The sequence below is a fragment of the Malus domestica genome, chromosome 10 (assembly GCF_042453785.1).
Source record: "Malus domestica chromosome 10, GDT2T_hap1".
In the NCBI taxonomy this organism is placed as follows: domain Eukaryota; kingdom Viridiplantae; phylum Streptophyta; class Magnoliopsida; order Rosales; family Rosaceae; genus Malus; species Malus domestica.
Window position 1 is genome coordinate 1554606 of NC_091670.1, and position 15707 is coordinate 1570312.

The 15707-nt window shown below is 35.7% G+C and overlaps 2 protein-coding genes across 5 annotated transcripts; one reads left to right on the forward strand and one right to left on the reverse strand.

The window, feature by feature from the left end:
- Positions 1-381: 381 nt before the first annotated feature.
- Positions 382-2212, forward strand: LOC103444549 (uncharacterized). Its single transcript, XM_008383497.4, has 2 exons — positions 382-1271; positions 1766-2212. The coding sequence occupies exons 1-2, from the start codon at positions 1049-1051 to the stop codon at positions 2083-2085; spliced, it is 543 nt and encodes a 180-aa protein (XP_008381719.2). The 5' UTR covers positions 382-1048; the 3' UTR covers positions 2086-2212.
- A 1461-nt stretch (positions 2213-3673) lies between these two features.
- LOC103444550 (transcriptional corepressor SEUSS) lies at positions 3674-12246 on the reverse strand. Of its 4 annotated transcripts, none has more exons than XM_008383499.4 (10): positions 11811-12246; positions 9909-11333; positions 9710-9829; positions 9429-9477; positions 9045-9259; positions 8903-8971; positions 7739-7836; positions 7029-7122; positions 6353-6422; positions 3674-4827 (listed from the first exon to the last, which is right to left on the reverse strand). In XM_008383499.4, exons 2-10 carry the CDS (start codon positions 10983-10985, stop codon positions 3893-3895), a joined length of 2727 nt encoding a protein of 908 aa, XP_008381721.2. In that variant the 5' UTR covers positions 10986-11333; positions 11811-12246; the 3' UTR covers positions 3674-3892. The 4 variants fall into 4 exon arrangements, with proteins under 4 accessions (XP_008381721.2, XP_008381722.2, XP_008381723.2 ...); XM_008383500.4 differs by having other exon boundaries at positions 9909-11453; positions 11811-12240; XM_008383501.4 differs by having other exon boundaries at positions 9909-11390; positions 11811-12221.
- Positions 12247-15707: the final 3461 nt, after the last annotated feature.

Here is a 15707-nt window from a genome sequence, read left to right on the forward strand (position 1 = left end):
GTGCCCAATGTGTAGGAGATATTTTATTAGGGTGAAACCAAAGCATTGCTCAATCATGAAATGACAGTAATTTTGTTCATTGGGTTAAAATTAAGGGAACTTTAACGAAAATTCACATTTTTACACTAAAAAGTCAATCTTGTACTATTTACTTTACCCTTTATTTTATCTTTATCGTTAAAACTCAGATTTAAAATCATTTTCATTAGTTTTATTTAAAATTAAATGGGCCAATCCTGCTAAAGCTGTCTGATGGATAATGACCATACATTTTAAAAGAAGGAAAAGAAGAAGAAAAAATGATAAGTCTATGGTCCACCCACCAGTAACGATAAAATAAAATCTAATAATTCTACTTTTGCTTCTTTCTCTGGATTTTTTTTGGCAATTTTTCAATGAATCTAAAGACAATCACGTCGCTTTAACATTTCACTCAAATTTTAATACTTTCGTCCACTTTTATTATAATATATACACCGACTCATATTATCATGATTATAATATTTCTTCTGTTTTTCTTGCATTGAAATTTGAGAGTTTTGCCTTTGTATACAACAACAACAATCAAGTCTTATTCCATAAATTTCGTCTATGCAAGTTTTTCCTCCACAAATTTCACATGTGCAAATTTATCTTACGATGCCAATCCCAAGCCCAGATAAGAAAGATAAATTGTGTTAGGTAGGTCGACAATCGATTTTCCGTTTTTCATGTTGAATCCCTATATTATAGTTGTGCCTCCGTGTAACAAAAATAAAAACCGAGTTTTGAGAATTTCTGTAGAGGGCATCAAGTGGGGCATATGGACAGTTCAGTACATGAAAATATTATCCACATACATCCCAGCACACTTAGCACCTTACAATCTCTGTATAATATCCACACTTCCAAAAATATTCAAAAAATATATACAAACCTTTGGCAAATAAGAAATTCAAAGAAACAGATTTGTGGAATTTACAGAAAAACACAAGAAGTTCCATTATTTGATTGTAAAAATATAGCTAGCTAGTTAGCTCCCACCAGATAAAGAAAGAAGGAGAGAGTAATGGCTTTGGAGAACTGCTTGCAGCTAAGCACAGTGTGCACTACAAGAGTTGGTGCTGCTGCACACCATCCATTTTCTTCCACGGACAAGTTTGTTGTGCCAACTTCCAATGGATTGAAGAAATCTGCTTTGAAATTCTCGTCATCATCCTCATCGTTTCCTCGTTCCGGCAAATCACAGAAATCTCGCTTTATTTGCAAAGCTCGTGAAGCTGTCAATGAAGGTAACTCTAGCTTTATATATCTTTTAGGAGTCCTTTAAATTCTGTATAGCTGCATATATATGGAGCAAATAGAGTACGATATGTGTGTGTGTGTGTGTGTGTGTGAACATGGCAAATAGAAGAACAAACAACAATACATTTTAGTATGATGAACAACTAAAGGGTTTCACAAATAAATAAATAAAGGTTAGGGGTGTCGCAGGCAACTACAATCATAAATTGTTTATGGATAGTTCATATGCCGACTTGTGTTTGTCAAGTGACCAATTATTTTAATAAAGATGTATATACTCATCGCATGCGAGAATATTCCATTCGCTACACATTGTGGATATCCTTCACTTAAATTCATCTATTCGCACAAGTCAAAACCAATCCTCAAAGTACTTTTGTTTGGAAGAAAAGAAGATGTCACATTTACCCCATTTAATACAAAGAGCATGCACATATATGAAATTAGTGACTTCACTGAAATGTGCAAAATTTGCATGCAGTTCAAGTGGTGAATGATTCAAGTTGGAATACTCTTGTGATTGCAAGTGAGAACCCAGTTCTGGTGGAGTTTTGGGCACCGTGGTGTGGACCGTGCCGGATGATTGCTCCGGTGATCGATGAATTGGCAAAAGAGTACGCCGGGAAGATATCGTGTTTCAAGCTCAACACAGATGAGAGCCCCAACACTGCCACTCAGTACGGTATAAGGAGCATACCAACGGTGCTCTTCTTCAAGAACGGGGAGAAGAAAGAGAGCGTTATTGGTGCAGTGCCAAAGTCCACATTGTCTGCAACCATTGAAAAATATGTAGATCTTTAATCAAATCATGTATATAATAGACTTCCATGCTTGTGCTCATGAAGCTATTCATTTTTAATCTTCAATTAACTTCTCCCTTCGAATTATGCACATTATTTCCATCTTTATTGGTGTTTCTTTCTCTTAATTCTTCTTATTTTATGCAAAATTTTCCCACTCAAACTTTCATTGAAAGAATATCCCCTAAAAATTTTGTCTTATGTGAAAAAATCAACTTTAAACAAGAGATCAGGGATGTCGTTATTGACACTCTAAAATAGTCAACCTGCACTCCTTTCATGAAGAAAGTTAGGAAGGAAACAACACTACGGAGAAGTGCATAATGAGTTTTTGAGAGTCATACTAATAGCTCCCAAGATTAGAGGTGATTAATACTCTTAGTTGTACTATTGGAATTTATCTAGTGAAATTCGCTATTTTGATTTAAAAGAATAATAATAATATTTGGTTACAACTTTGTTTTAAATCAAGGGGATGAGAGATATAGGAATTTATAACTTTATACATTATAAAAAATAAAAAAAAATTGTATCACTAGATTAAGAGAATAGCTGGTAGACACAGTTAATCAAAGTAAAAGAGGTGAAAAGCTTGTGAAAAATATCGAGAAACATTAGTTGTCAAGCTTATGCTTATTTTCATATTTGGAGATTATTTGTTTCCCATTTCGTTTTAGTTTTCATTGTGTTAGAGATAAGAGAGAAAATACATAGGTGAAACTAAAGTATACAGAAGAGTTGAAGAAGAATGATGAAAGAGATGCACAACAAATGTAGTAAGTGTACACAAACTAAAAACTAAACACCAAAAACCAAACTATTACATTCTTTCTTCTTTGTTTTCACCTTCACGATTTTATTTTCATTGATTCTTGTGTCTTCCGGTCCTTCCCACCACCTTCATTTCTCATTTCCTTTACATTCTTCCACCCTTCGTCTCTCATTTCCTTCACATCTCTCATATCTCGAGCACCAGTGAAAACCGAAAACTTAAAATCAAAATGGTTATTAAATTTAGAGTAATGCTAGGTAAACTAAATTTTTTAAATTAAATTTGCAAACTAAATGATATGGTTGTAGATGATTAGATTATTAATTAAGTGTTGATCAACGTACTTATTTATTATTGGTGCAATTTGGTTTAAAACATTTGATCTTCCTAGCATAACTCTTAAATTTATATGCATCTGATGAATAATTGATTGGCACCAAGTTGCCACCAATACTGGTGGCAGTAATTGCCTTGTCACTCAAAGCAGGTCAACCAACGAACGTACATGCAATCAAATCGAAGAAAAGCCTAAAATTACACTTGGTAACTAATGACCTTTGACATGTAGAACTGAAACCCCAACTGAGTGAGATTGGGAAATAACAAAAATACATGCCTAACGAATAGGTCAGAAATACAATCTTTAGGATTGGAAGAAACGATCAACAGCCAAGTAGGAAACCATTTGCACTCTTTGACATCTCTACTCATAGGGAAAAAAGTTGTTAATACTAAAAAACGATGCGTTGTATACCACTATGACGAGATTTCAAAACAAGAAAAAAAAAATGAAATACATTTAAAAACCACAAGAAAATGAGCCTCTTCAGCCACAACCAGCCACCAAATTTCCTTCTTTTATATATAAGTAACAGATTAGTACAAAGTGGGAGCGAAAGCCCTGTCAAGTATTTCATTTCATCCCAGCACTGCCATCTTCCACGGGGCCAGAGGCAACTCCTGCGGTTTCTCATGCTGCGCAGCAGCTATATCAGGAAACGGTGAAACGAGCCATCAACATGATCAACAGAGCCTTTCACGGAGAATGTTTCCAATCAAATTGAATATTATTAAAACCGTTCACCGCTCCAAGCCCACTAAGTAACTGGTTCCCCAGATCCTGTTGCTGATGATGCATACTTTGTTCTCGAGCCATTGATGCCATTCCGATCCTTCCATTCATAACAGAATTATTTCCCATTGCTGCTCTTATTCCATTCGCCATGGCAGGCTGCTGACCAAGTCCGCCACCCATACTCCCAAATCCAGCACCCCCAATGCCCGAGCTATTGTTAGTCATGCCGTTCAATCCTGTGTTGTTGCTTGTTGACAAAATCCCATTCACGTTTTTCACATCGTTTCCCAAAGAACCAGCACCGACCATACTACCTGGGCCGTTAAGTTGGTTGGACATCATCATTTCGTGTATAAGTTTCTGGACAGAGCTCTGGGAATCACTTGGATCAGCCTCGCCAGATAGGGTTGGCTGTTGCACGGATATATTTGCTGGTGAATTTGCTGTACTCATGTGATTGGCACCATGAGATGTTTGTGAAGGATTATTTGATGAGGGTGTTGGTGACTGGAATGGAGAAGAGTTTGGTTGCATCTGCGGGATTGCACTAGCAGAAACAGGGGATGGAATCTGAACAGAACTTCCTCCATAGGGACTGTTTGCGTTATTCATAGAACTTTGCTGTCTGGAATTCATTGAATTCTGATGGAGGAGCCCAACAATGGTGCTTGCAGAGGTAGATGTGGATGCTGTGTTTGGAGCATTATTTACACTCGCAATACCATTACTGACAGCAATTTGTGTAGCAGCGGCCTGGACAGAGCCTGGATCTCCGTTTGAATTCTGGCCGATCGTTTGTTGTTGCTGTTGCTGCTGCATTTGCTCCTCGGACTGCTGTGCTCGACTGTGAAAGCCAGACGAAGCACTCGTCCTTCGAGGAAACTTGGCCAAGCTCTCTGACAGAAAACAATAGCAATGAACTACACATGTGCACCCAAACTATACTACAGTGAAGCTGCTAACGTATAATGAATTGTAAGTATCGAGCCTAGAGTAATGACTTATACGACTATAATGGATTGTAACTACCAAGTGGACCACAATATAATGCTTCAAACTGAGCATATATATGTAGGTATGTGCAAACAAATTTTATAAGATGATTCCGGAAAACACATAAGAAAAAGGGAATTGCCCCAATCACTATCACACCCACTATCCTAGAGCTAACAATTAAAGAATCAAGTTTACATCTTGGTCTGAATTGTTAAATGACAAGGGACCATCTGGATCCTAATTGAAGCAATCCGGATTTTATGCTTTTATGAGAACCAGTTCAGGCGGTTTTCATCTAGATTTTAGAGTTGCAAGGGAGCCAATTACATTCGAATTCTTTAGCTTTTTCTCCTTTTCCTATTCTACAATTCCAAACATTCATATGGGGTTTGAAGCATTTGAGAATCTCTTCAAAAGAATCTGTGAGAAAAGCACAGGGAAAATCAATTCTAGGCGCAAAAAAAATATCTATCTTGTAGAAGCTTGGTAATCTAGCAGCAGCCTCATTCACTCGCACAAAGATAACTCTGTCTTCTTTTTGCTCTCAAATCATTGTTACTCACCACACCAGGACATTCTTTCCTCAATCTCCTTCCCCTACCTCTTACAGTTGCCAGCTTTTAACAGCATATTTCAGCAATAAACTTTTATGTATTTCTTGCTTTCGTGCTTTACTTTCTCCTATCCTTTTTTAACCTTCTGTTATTATTAGAAATTGTGTATTGTTTTAAAGACTCATGACCTAAGCAGATTATACACTTTATGAATACATATTGCTGAAGAAAACAACAAAGAGAAGATCGCACTGCTAAATAGCTTATAATTTTTTACGTTCAGAAAATAAAAAATCTTGACTTGTGGGCAATGAGAAAAAAATTCCTCTATGGTTTTGAAGTTCAAGTTACGAGTAATCTAGGATTACATCAGCTCTTTAATTGAGTCATACTTTAATGTCCAGCAAGCATTCTTCTCAGTTTCCACAAATTTTACCTGTCCAGATTCAACAATCTTTTCCAGTTTTAATAAATTTACGTATACTAAACCCTTGTTTCTTAAAACCCACGACTTCAAACCCAACACAACCAACTATAAGCAGATTTATCCCAATCTGCCTATCGCTTCTAGGCACCAGGTCAGTAGTTCTCATACTCTTCTTCCACTCAGTTACGGCAAAGCTACATGCCCAAATCTACTCCACTGCAGGCCAAGTTGTTATTCTTAAGAAATTTATATTTGAGTTCTAAAAGTCATAAGGTAACTTTTTTTTTTTTGAACAAATAGTTAACTCTTTAAGTCTTATTATGTGACAAGTAAATAGTTCTAAACCCTATCATATCTCTATAAAGTAACGAATGAATAGAAAAAAAAAATCAGAAATTTGTACCATCATTAGTAATTTAGTTAACATAGAAAAATCAAACTTACCCATAGGTCCAGTCCCTGTCTCTCGGCTGTAATCAATCAAGTCTTTCATACTATTAACTACTTCTGATATCTGCATTGCACCCCAAAAAAGATATATTAAAAAGAAAAACAAAACAAAATGGTCAATCAGGCTACAAGCAACCTCAGTTACATGGTTCACTGAAACAGGACCCTAACTTATGAACATAATTTGTTTGAAAATATATGATATTATATTACACTTAATGAGGAAGAAGAGACAAAATATTGGTAAGAAATTTGTTTTGAAACAAAGGCATTTCTGGTAAAAGCTGACAAATAAGTAGAAATCCATCACTTCACTATTAGAATCTTGGGACAAAACCATGAATAAACACAGCCCAACATAGCTTATCTAGAAAAAAGATAAACTGGATGAGAAATTTACGGTTGTAATAAGTCAAAATATCATTTTTCCCCTTCACGTGTCCAATGTAAATATATGAAACTATATTTCGGGTGTTATAGGAGGATACATTTAACATATACAATTTATATCAGGAGTATGATCCCAAGGCAGATACAATGAACACTGAGTAGATTTGGCATAAAGGAAAGGCTGTCAAACACAAATAAATATTGCAGCATTATATGTAAAATAGAAGCGCATCTCAAAGCCAAAGATGATACATAAACTCTCCAGTGATTAAGAAATTACCTGAAGACACCTTACATATCGCTTTGTATAACCTAAATCATTTACTAATGGCACTTCCAAGGTTTTTGCCAACTGTCGAGCTGACGATACAAACCTAAACAAAAATTACACAACAGGAATTAAACAAATATCATAAATTCCAAATCCACCATTTATTTGTTTAGACACTTTAAACTGAAAAAGACGAATCCACCACTGCATAGAATAAAGGTTGAAATGTAGGCAGGTGATTTCCGAACATAGGCTCATAGTATCATTAAGATCTAAATGATGAAAGCACAATGTAATTGCAAAATTAAATATCTTTTGTAGTGTCTGTCCTGATACAAGTTTCATTTTTCTGGAAAAGTCCTGATACAAGTAATAAAGAACATACAACTTTGTGGCATTAATAAAAAAATAGATGAGGCAATGTGCAGCATTCATCTTCAAGAAAAGCATTGCCTGCTGATGACTCCACTAGATATGTGAGACTATACATATGAATAAGTGTGTGTACGGAAAATGAACTGATAAACAGAGAGATACAGAGCAGAAACTGGCATAAGGACAATTCAACATTCACCCATCAGAAACAAGCCATCAACATCAATTATTAGCCAAATCTCTATAAATAAAAAAACACCACTTGAAAGCTCAAACATTGTCAGGAAAAAAACAAAAAATAAACTCAAATATTAACAAAAATGAGAGAGAGATTAAGAACCTACATATTACAATTATTTTGTATCTCTGGAAGAGATATGTTGGATGATGCATTTTGAGTAGCAGCCTGGTATTTTTGAGCTGCAGCACCAAGCTGACTAACCTGCATAAGGCAAGTAAACATTAGATATGCAAAGTACTATATGACTGGTACATATACTCAAAATTAGCATCACATACAACAGATAGGGAATGTCAAGAATTGTGCTAGTTTGGTAAAATCGAGATTTATGTCCAAAACACATAAGCCAGACCACTCCGACCTGAATCTCACATTTATAAATCATTTACTAAAACCACTAGTTATTATATAACATTACTAAATATTTAATATATACAATGAAATTTTTAATCAAATTAGACTCAGACTTGAATTTGAGCCAATGTTTCTGTGCATTCAGCAGAAGACTAGCAGTACAGCATTCGGCACAAGCATCTACCTTCTCAATTACAAAACACAAGATAATGAATTGGCAATGGGATCACACTAAAGAGGTGCCATGGAGGCTTGGACATAAAATAAATATGTAACCACAGGATGAGATTAATATGACATGTACACAAGGGAAAGTTATCCATATGATCCTTCAAGATATAATTGTTACCCAATCCCAAAATCATACAACTCCAAAGAAAAGACATTAAGCCAATTCACTGTGCAACACTTGGCTAATGGTGCATCCTATAAAATGCTCTTTACTCACAAATGCAGTTGCTCCTTGAACAACTGGTGGAACAATAATAAGTTTAGGATTTGATATTTAGTTCTCGATATTTTCCATACAATTAAGTCCTATTTCATCCAAACAATGTACTTGTTCTTGCACAAAAAGAGGTTTGAATAGATGAATTTGGAAGTTTTTCAATTTGCGACACAAAGAGAACAGAAACCCCCTTGTCATGAAAGCATAAGGGTAAAACAATCAGTAAAAAAAATCAATTTGATTACTTAACCCTGTTCCTAGAACTTAATTTTGAGCACAAAATAACCCATCACCTAATAGCGTTCAATCATTTAAGTGTCCAGTTGTCAATGAAACAAGGGTTCTAAACAAATCAGTATATTATATTCTTTGTTTTGAAATGTTCCCATAGAAAAGAAAAATAAGTTATATTCATAACAATAATGGAGAAAGGCACCCATCACAAGAAGAAATTTGATAAGTAACCTGAGGTATCAGTAATCTTCGAGGGATAAGCTCTTCATGGCGCCTTGCACAAAATTCCCAAGAGCATATCTGCCAAAAGACAGAGACAGTTGATAAAAACCGGGTGAAGCAAGGTAAATGGTGATATGAAAACAGTTTTTACCTTCAGATCTGGAGAGAATACTATCCGAAGTTGACCATCCCGAACAACACGAAGTTGCTCAAAAACACTTTCTTGTATCGCTTTAGCATAGTCTAACACAATCTGGCCAGATGAATTATGATACTCACGCGGCATATCAACATAAAGAAGCTCCTCCAAAGTACCACTTTCATACTTGATTTTAAAAAGCCGGGGAAGAACCTCAACAGTCGCTTCTGAAAATTTGATCAGAATAATCAGATACCAGTTGCAAAAGAGAAAAGAACATGAACAAAGCACCTACATAGAGCATCAAAATTAACACTGGCATCTATCCAAAGACTCTAAGATATGACATTGATAGGCACAAAAGGATAATTCTCCAAAACAGAAAGTCTAACGTACCAAAGCCACGCCCAGGCTTGCGATTGCATATTTCACAGTGCCATACATCCTGCAAAATATGGCACTTATGATTGTCAAATAGCTCATGATTCACGTAACACCAACCGAAAATGTATTTCAAATAATGTAATAGCTACCATGACATTGAGGAATAAAGTAACCTCAAAAAAGATGTGGATACCAATACCCATGCTGCATATATTTTGCAATTAATCTCATTTTACTAGTACAGATGTCAACATAGATGGGGTTCACCATATTACGGTATCCTAGATACAGACCTGAGGAAAAACGCCAGTTGTTTGTCGGCCAGTTCCATACATAGAAACACACCACTTCTTCTTCGCATGGGGTACAAAATATTCAGCAACAAATTTTCTCCAGAACTCAATGTTGTTGTCCTATATAAAAAGTAGGCATCATCACTAACCATAACAATCATCCAACAGACTTAACAAATTAGGCATGTAGGTATCTTACTTCAGGCCTATGTTGTTGCTGATACATATAATGTGTCAAACGCCGAGCACACATTCCAGGCTCATATACTGGTTTTGCAGGAGATCTCATGGGCAGATTCTGCTGTGGAAACTGCTGCTGTAATTGGGGGCGCTGTTGAGGTATTGCTTTCAAGAATTGCTGCTGCTGGTGTTGCTGGTGTTGCTGGTGTTGCTGGTGTTGTTGCTGTTGCTGGTTATGTTGCTGTTGATGGTGTTGTTGTAACTGCAATAATCTCTGCTGATGCATAATGTTCATCTGGGCATTCTGAGAAGACTGCCTTGACATGTGGAGGATTTGTTGTTGCTGTTGTTGTTGCTGCTGTTGATGCAAAAACAATGGCTGATCGGAATGTTGGGGTTCCAATTTTACAGGTGGCAAGCTCCTCATTGTTTGAAGTTGCTGTGGTTCCATTTTCACTGGAAGACTCCTTAAAGACTGCAACTGCTGCTGCTGTCCATGTTGATCATTTGTCAATTGGGGCTCTAACTTTACCGACCCAACACCAGCTAAGCCTCCTCGAATAGCCTGAAATTGGTGTTGCTGCTGCTGTGTATTGTGAGGGGATGAGAACTGTTGCATTGGCTGCTGACCATGCTGGAAATTCTGTGTTTCAAGTTGCTGCTGCTGTTGTTCTGTCAACAGTTGGTTACCAGGAGGGTTTGAAAATTGTTGCCCTTGCCCTTGACCCGACGTACCAGGATTAGCCATGTTTGATGCACCATATGATGAAGAAGGTGCATTGAAACCCATTCCATTGCCAACACCAGAAAGTGGATCCGATTCAGCACCAGTATCCATAACTCCACGTTGGCTGCTACCAGGACCAGAGAGGCCCGGATTCGAAATTCCATTTCCATACGACTGACTAAGGAGAGAAGACACATTGGCTACATTGCCAAGCATATTCATATTACCGTATTGAGTACGGGGTGAGGCAAGCGAGGGAAAAGCCGACTGGGAACCTTGACCTCCCAACATTCCAGAATTTGAACGCAAAAGTGAAGGTGAAACAGACTGGGCACCACCAATTGGAGTGGACGACCCCGAAGGTACCATGCTTTCAAAATCACAATCTAGAAATACTCGGTGAAAGTACTAAATCTATCTAAAACAACGTGAATTCCACAAACCTAGATTACATAACAAGACGCAAAAACTCGGGGATGGAGCTCAATTCTGAAAGCATTATACCCCTACATCCAAGGCCATAGGCTGCAGAGTCTTTATTGTGCACCAACACAAAAGGGTAAGCATTGTGTCTGGGAACGCTGTGTTCAGTTTTACCAGACACAGGCCAAATAACAAAGAAACCAAATACCAATGAACAGGCTCTGATTCTGAACATTCTACAATCTCGCTATCTTCACCAAGAGAGCAGTCTCCGACCTGCTTCCGCATGAGTCTCTGTTTATTACACGAACTTTCAGATCCACCATAACTCCAGCCTTTGGGCAAAAAAAGCTAAATAACAAACAAATCAAACTCTCTGCCAAAACCAGAGTAGAAATCTCGAAACTTGTCACTCTATCAACCAAAAACAACACCAATCAAAAACCTGAAATGAACTAAATCACCACAATTCACGAATTGAACAAAAAGCCACAAAATTGAACAAAATTTGGACACAACCCAATAAAGATTATACCCTAACACACAAGTTAAACCAAATTACACACCCAAAATCCCACAAACAATCTCAAGATTTTCCGAACTTTGCAAAACGAAACCAGTAATAGTAATAAAATTGCCAATGCATATACTAAAACAACATCGATCGGACCAAAATTTTCCCAAATCAACGATCAAAGAACTTCAACTAGTAAATGAAAATCACAAAATAAACAAAAAGAACCCATACAAGAAATAATATATAGTACTCACCCAGTAGAGCTTCGAACAGTGAGGGATAGAAGGAAAGAGAAAGACTTTCCAAAACCCACAAAGATTCTAATGCATAAAACCCCGATATTTGATTATTCACTGAGTTGGGCTTCAATATTGCGTTGGGATTTTGTTCTTTTTTAGGGTTTTCTCACAGTGTGCGTTGGCTCTGAGCGCAAGTCCTGTCCTTCGGCCGTTTAGCTTTAGAGAGGGAGATTAGAGAGTTGTAGAGAGAGAGAGAGAGAGAGAGAGAGAGAGAGAGGAGGGGGAGAGAGAGTGTGTCCTTGCGGACGTCAAAATTGTATTCGATTCGATTGAATTTTCTTCATTCTTTACCTTTTTCTCTTTCTTCTCTTCTCTTCTTCTTCTTCTCTCTCTTCTGAAACCAAGTCAAATGCTATTCTACCACTCACCTCCTCTCCTCTCCTACATTCTTATGTTATGCTATGCTATGTATGTATATATACACACACATACATGCATGTATCATCACATACATTTCATCATGATCATGATCCATTACATCGCGTATTAATTATTGAACGACACTCTTGCTGCCTTATTTACGAAGTTGCCCGACTCCAATTGTTCAATAAAAATTAGTTGTTGGCGGCAGTCGTTTTTTTTTTTCTTAATTCGAGTGATAATCTTAGGCTAAACTAAAATGAGAATTGAAATTTTTGTCCTCCATAGAAGTATAAAAATAATTAAAAAATGTACGTACAACAAATTCATGTGAAACGTGCATTTTAAAATTTAAAAGATTACACATGTTAAAAGAATATTGCAATCCTACAACTACAAACACGTTATAAAAATACAATGTGATTGTTCATTCATGGAAAATCCTTTGTCATAAACCCTAAACCTTAGTCTTGCGGACCGTTGCAATCCCGAAAAATGTCTTAGAGGCTCCATGAAAAACAAGACCCCAAAAAAGTTGAAGAGTGAGGACGGTTTTTCATTTCTATTATGTTGCTAAATAAGATGTTGCAAATGAATTTATTTTTTATCATATAATACCAATTTCTTTTCGAATTTTACCATAACAAAAATTGATGACAAAGAAATGACAAATGTTCAAATACCATACCAACATGTGTTTTGAATTGTTATTTTATGTCACTAGTGGTTAGGATTTACTTTGTTCAATGGAGGTTGGAAGTAGGTTTGAGAGCATGAAAAAAAACTTCGAGAGTCTAAATAATTATTTTATATTATGGCATATAAGTCATTTCATAATAAAATCATGAGAGGGATAAATATATTCAACAAAGGAAATTTTAACAAAAAACTTCAGGTATTATTTACTTTAACAAAAAACCATATTTTTACACTAAAAAGTTAATTCTGGTACTATTCACTTTACCTTTTATTTTGTCATTATCGTTAAAACTCAAAGTTTTCAAATCATTTTCATTAATTTTCCTTTCAACAAATTGTAGGATGTCAAAACCATTCTCCTTGTATCAGTATTGCTCTCTTAAAGTTCTTATTTTGAGTCTCTGTGAGAACTAAATGCATATTAGCTACAAAATTATAATTCATGTTCAAAGGCTTAAAATATTTGACAATTTGATAAAGCAAAACCAACTTAAAATAGCAATTAGAAAACTCTTTTTCTTATTCTGCTTTATTAAGTTGTCAAATATTTTAGAAAAGTGTAATTGGCACTTCAAAAATCTCATTCTATATTAGGAAAGAAAAATACACTTGTGAGAAGTGTAGAATGAAATTTTTGAAGTGCTAATAACAATTCTCATATTTTAATACTTTGTGGCTAATATGCATTTTATCCTCAAAAGTCTTCAAAATGAAGACCTTAAGAGCTCATATTACTTTGTTTTCTACATACTTTCTTTTTGGAATTCTCCTCGGTTTTTTTTTTCTTTCTTATATTTAGTATTCTATTGGTTACAAATTTAAAAACTTAATCACATTGGAATGAATCGAGTGAATAAAATTTGTACAAAAGCTCAACCATTACAAAATACAAACTCAAAAAACATATAGTTTTGTCTTCCATGAGAGGAATTGTGATCATTTCTTGATTTTCTTCTTGTGTTCGTTGTTTTTTTCTTGATTTTCTATTAGCCTTTTTTGCGTTCTAATAATTTTTAGGGATTTTAACGAAACACTTCCGGTACTGTTCATTTTTTACCAAAAACCACATTTTTACCTTTCTCTGATATTATTCACTACATCTTTATGTGTCATTTTTCATTAAAACTAAAGTTTTTTTGAACTTTTCATTAGTTTTCCTTAATTTTTAAGGCTTTATTTGGGAATTAATTTGCGTTGTAAAATTTAAGGTTAGAGTTTGAATGACAAACCCACTTTTGCATCTTGTGTCCCTTTAGAAAAATATACAATTGCCTTTAGCTTTATTGAGAGTATCCTATATTACAGATAAAAGTATACAAGGGCTCAAGTCGAGGACAAGCCTAAATCCCAACCAAATTTAGCCCAAATACAAGCAAACAAAGTTTTAAAACTTCAGCCATGCACCTAAGCCATGCTCCTAATAGACTCGTTCAAAACTCTATCATTTATAAAAACTGTAAACTAATTTTAGATCCGTAAAATTAATTTTTACAAGATTAATTTCACAATTCATGCACTTCTGCAAGATTAGTTTCAAAATTCTCAGCACTTCGGTAAAATCAATTTGAAAATTCCAACAATTCTGCAAGATTAGTTTCAAAATTCACGCACATCTGCAAGATTAGTTTCAAAATTTATGCACTTTTACAAGATTAGTTTCAAAATCCCAGCACATCCACAAGATCAATTTCAAAATTCATGCACTTTGTGGGACCTTGATTTTACAGGGCTGGAGTAAGTCTAATATGAATATTGTTATCTCAAAAGTTCGGTTATGGACTCACCAACTCCAAGCAGAGTTGTACACCGTCACTCTACTCATGGGCACTAGGCGGATTACTAGCTACTTCGCTAGATGACCATGCTTGCTATGTAAGACACACGATCTAATCCGGACATGGACACAATCAGATCCAAGTCTTAGAGTCCCTATAATCTAGGGATAGGCGTGCGCCGCAAATAATCACAACTCCTAAGATAATGCAATATGTACTTACTAGATATCATCTAGGATTCTTCCAACTTAAAACGAGGATTATATCCTAAAAATGTACCTCTCCGACCGTATAAATACACCCATCTAGGGTTCATCTATGGTAACGCAATTCATACACTTCAATTCTCTTACCCACTGCTTGAGTATAAAATCATTTACTAACTTGACCGTCGGATAGCTTTTAGCCGGCACACCCCCGATCCAAGGCTTGCTCACGGTTATTTACTGTTTTGCAGTTTGCTCAAGTTTGTGCTCAACCCTCGCTTATTAAGGTGAGCGAATTTAGTTCCAACACACTTCTGAAAAATTAGTTTCAAAATCCCAATACATCTACAAGATCAATTTCAAAATTCATGCACTTCTACAAGATCAGTTTCAAAATTATGCATCTAAATCAAAACCTCAAAATCAATTACTTTCAAAAAAATTCTAGAATAAAAAACCAAAAACCAAAAATCTTAATGGTTCTCATAAAAGAAAAACTCATAAATCTAGAGAACAATACAAAGAAGAAGAGAGACAAAGATAGAAGTATGAAGAAGAACTAGGGGAGAGGAGGCTGAAGAAGGAGGAGAAATAAGTAGGAAGGAAAATGAGAGAAAAGGAAAGAAGTATTGAAGAAAAATGAGGAGAGAGAGAGAAATAAGAGGACGTAAATTCGTCTTACATGGAGGGAAAGAAATAAGGAGATATAAACTCGTCTTCAAATATAAAGAGGTAAAATTATAAATGCAAAGGCAATTAAAATAACAATTATGACATCATCTGCCACATAGATAAGTTTTGTCCCTATGTGA

Bases quoted from the DNA above. Each gene is read 5' to 3' on its own strand.
- LOC103444549 (XM_008383497.4), top strand. From the start codon at position 1,049: ATGGCTTTGGAGAACTGCTTGCAGCTAAGCACAGTGTGCACTACAAGA. The intron at 1,272-1,765 runs GTAACTCTAGCT...ATTTGCATGCAG, and splicing joins TCGTGAAGCTGTCAATGAAG to TTCAAGTGGTGAATGATTCA.
- LOC103444550 (XM_008383499.4), bottom strand. From the start codon at position 10,985: ATGGTACCTTCGGGGTCGTCCACTCCAATTGGTGGTGCCCAGTCTGTT. The intron at 9,260-9,428 runs GTACGTTAGACT...TCAAATTTTCAG, and splicing joins CAAGCCTGGGCGTGGCTTTG to AAGCGACTGTTGAGGTTCTT. The intron at 6,423-7,028 runs GTAATTTCTTAA...GGTGCAATGCAG, and splicing joins GATATGTAAGGTGTCTTCAG to ATATCAGAAGTAGTTAATAG.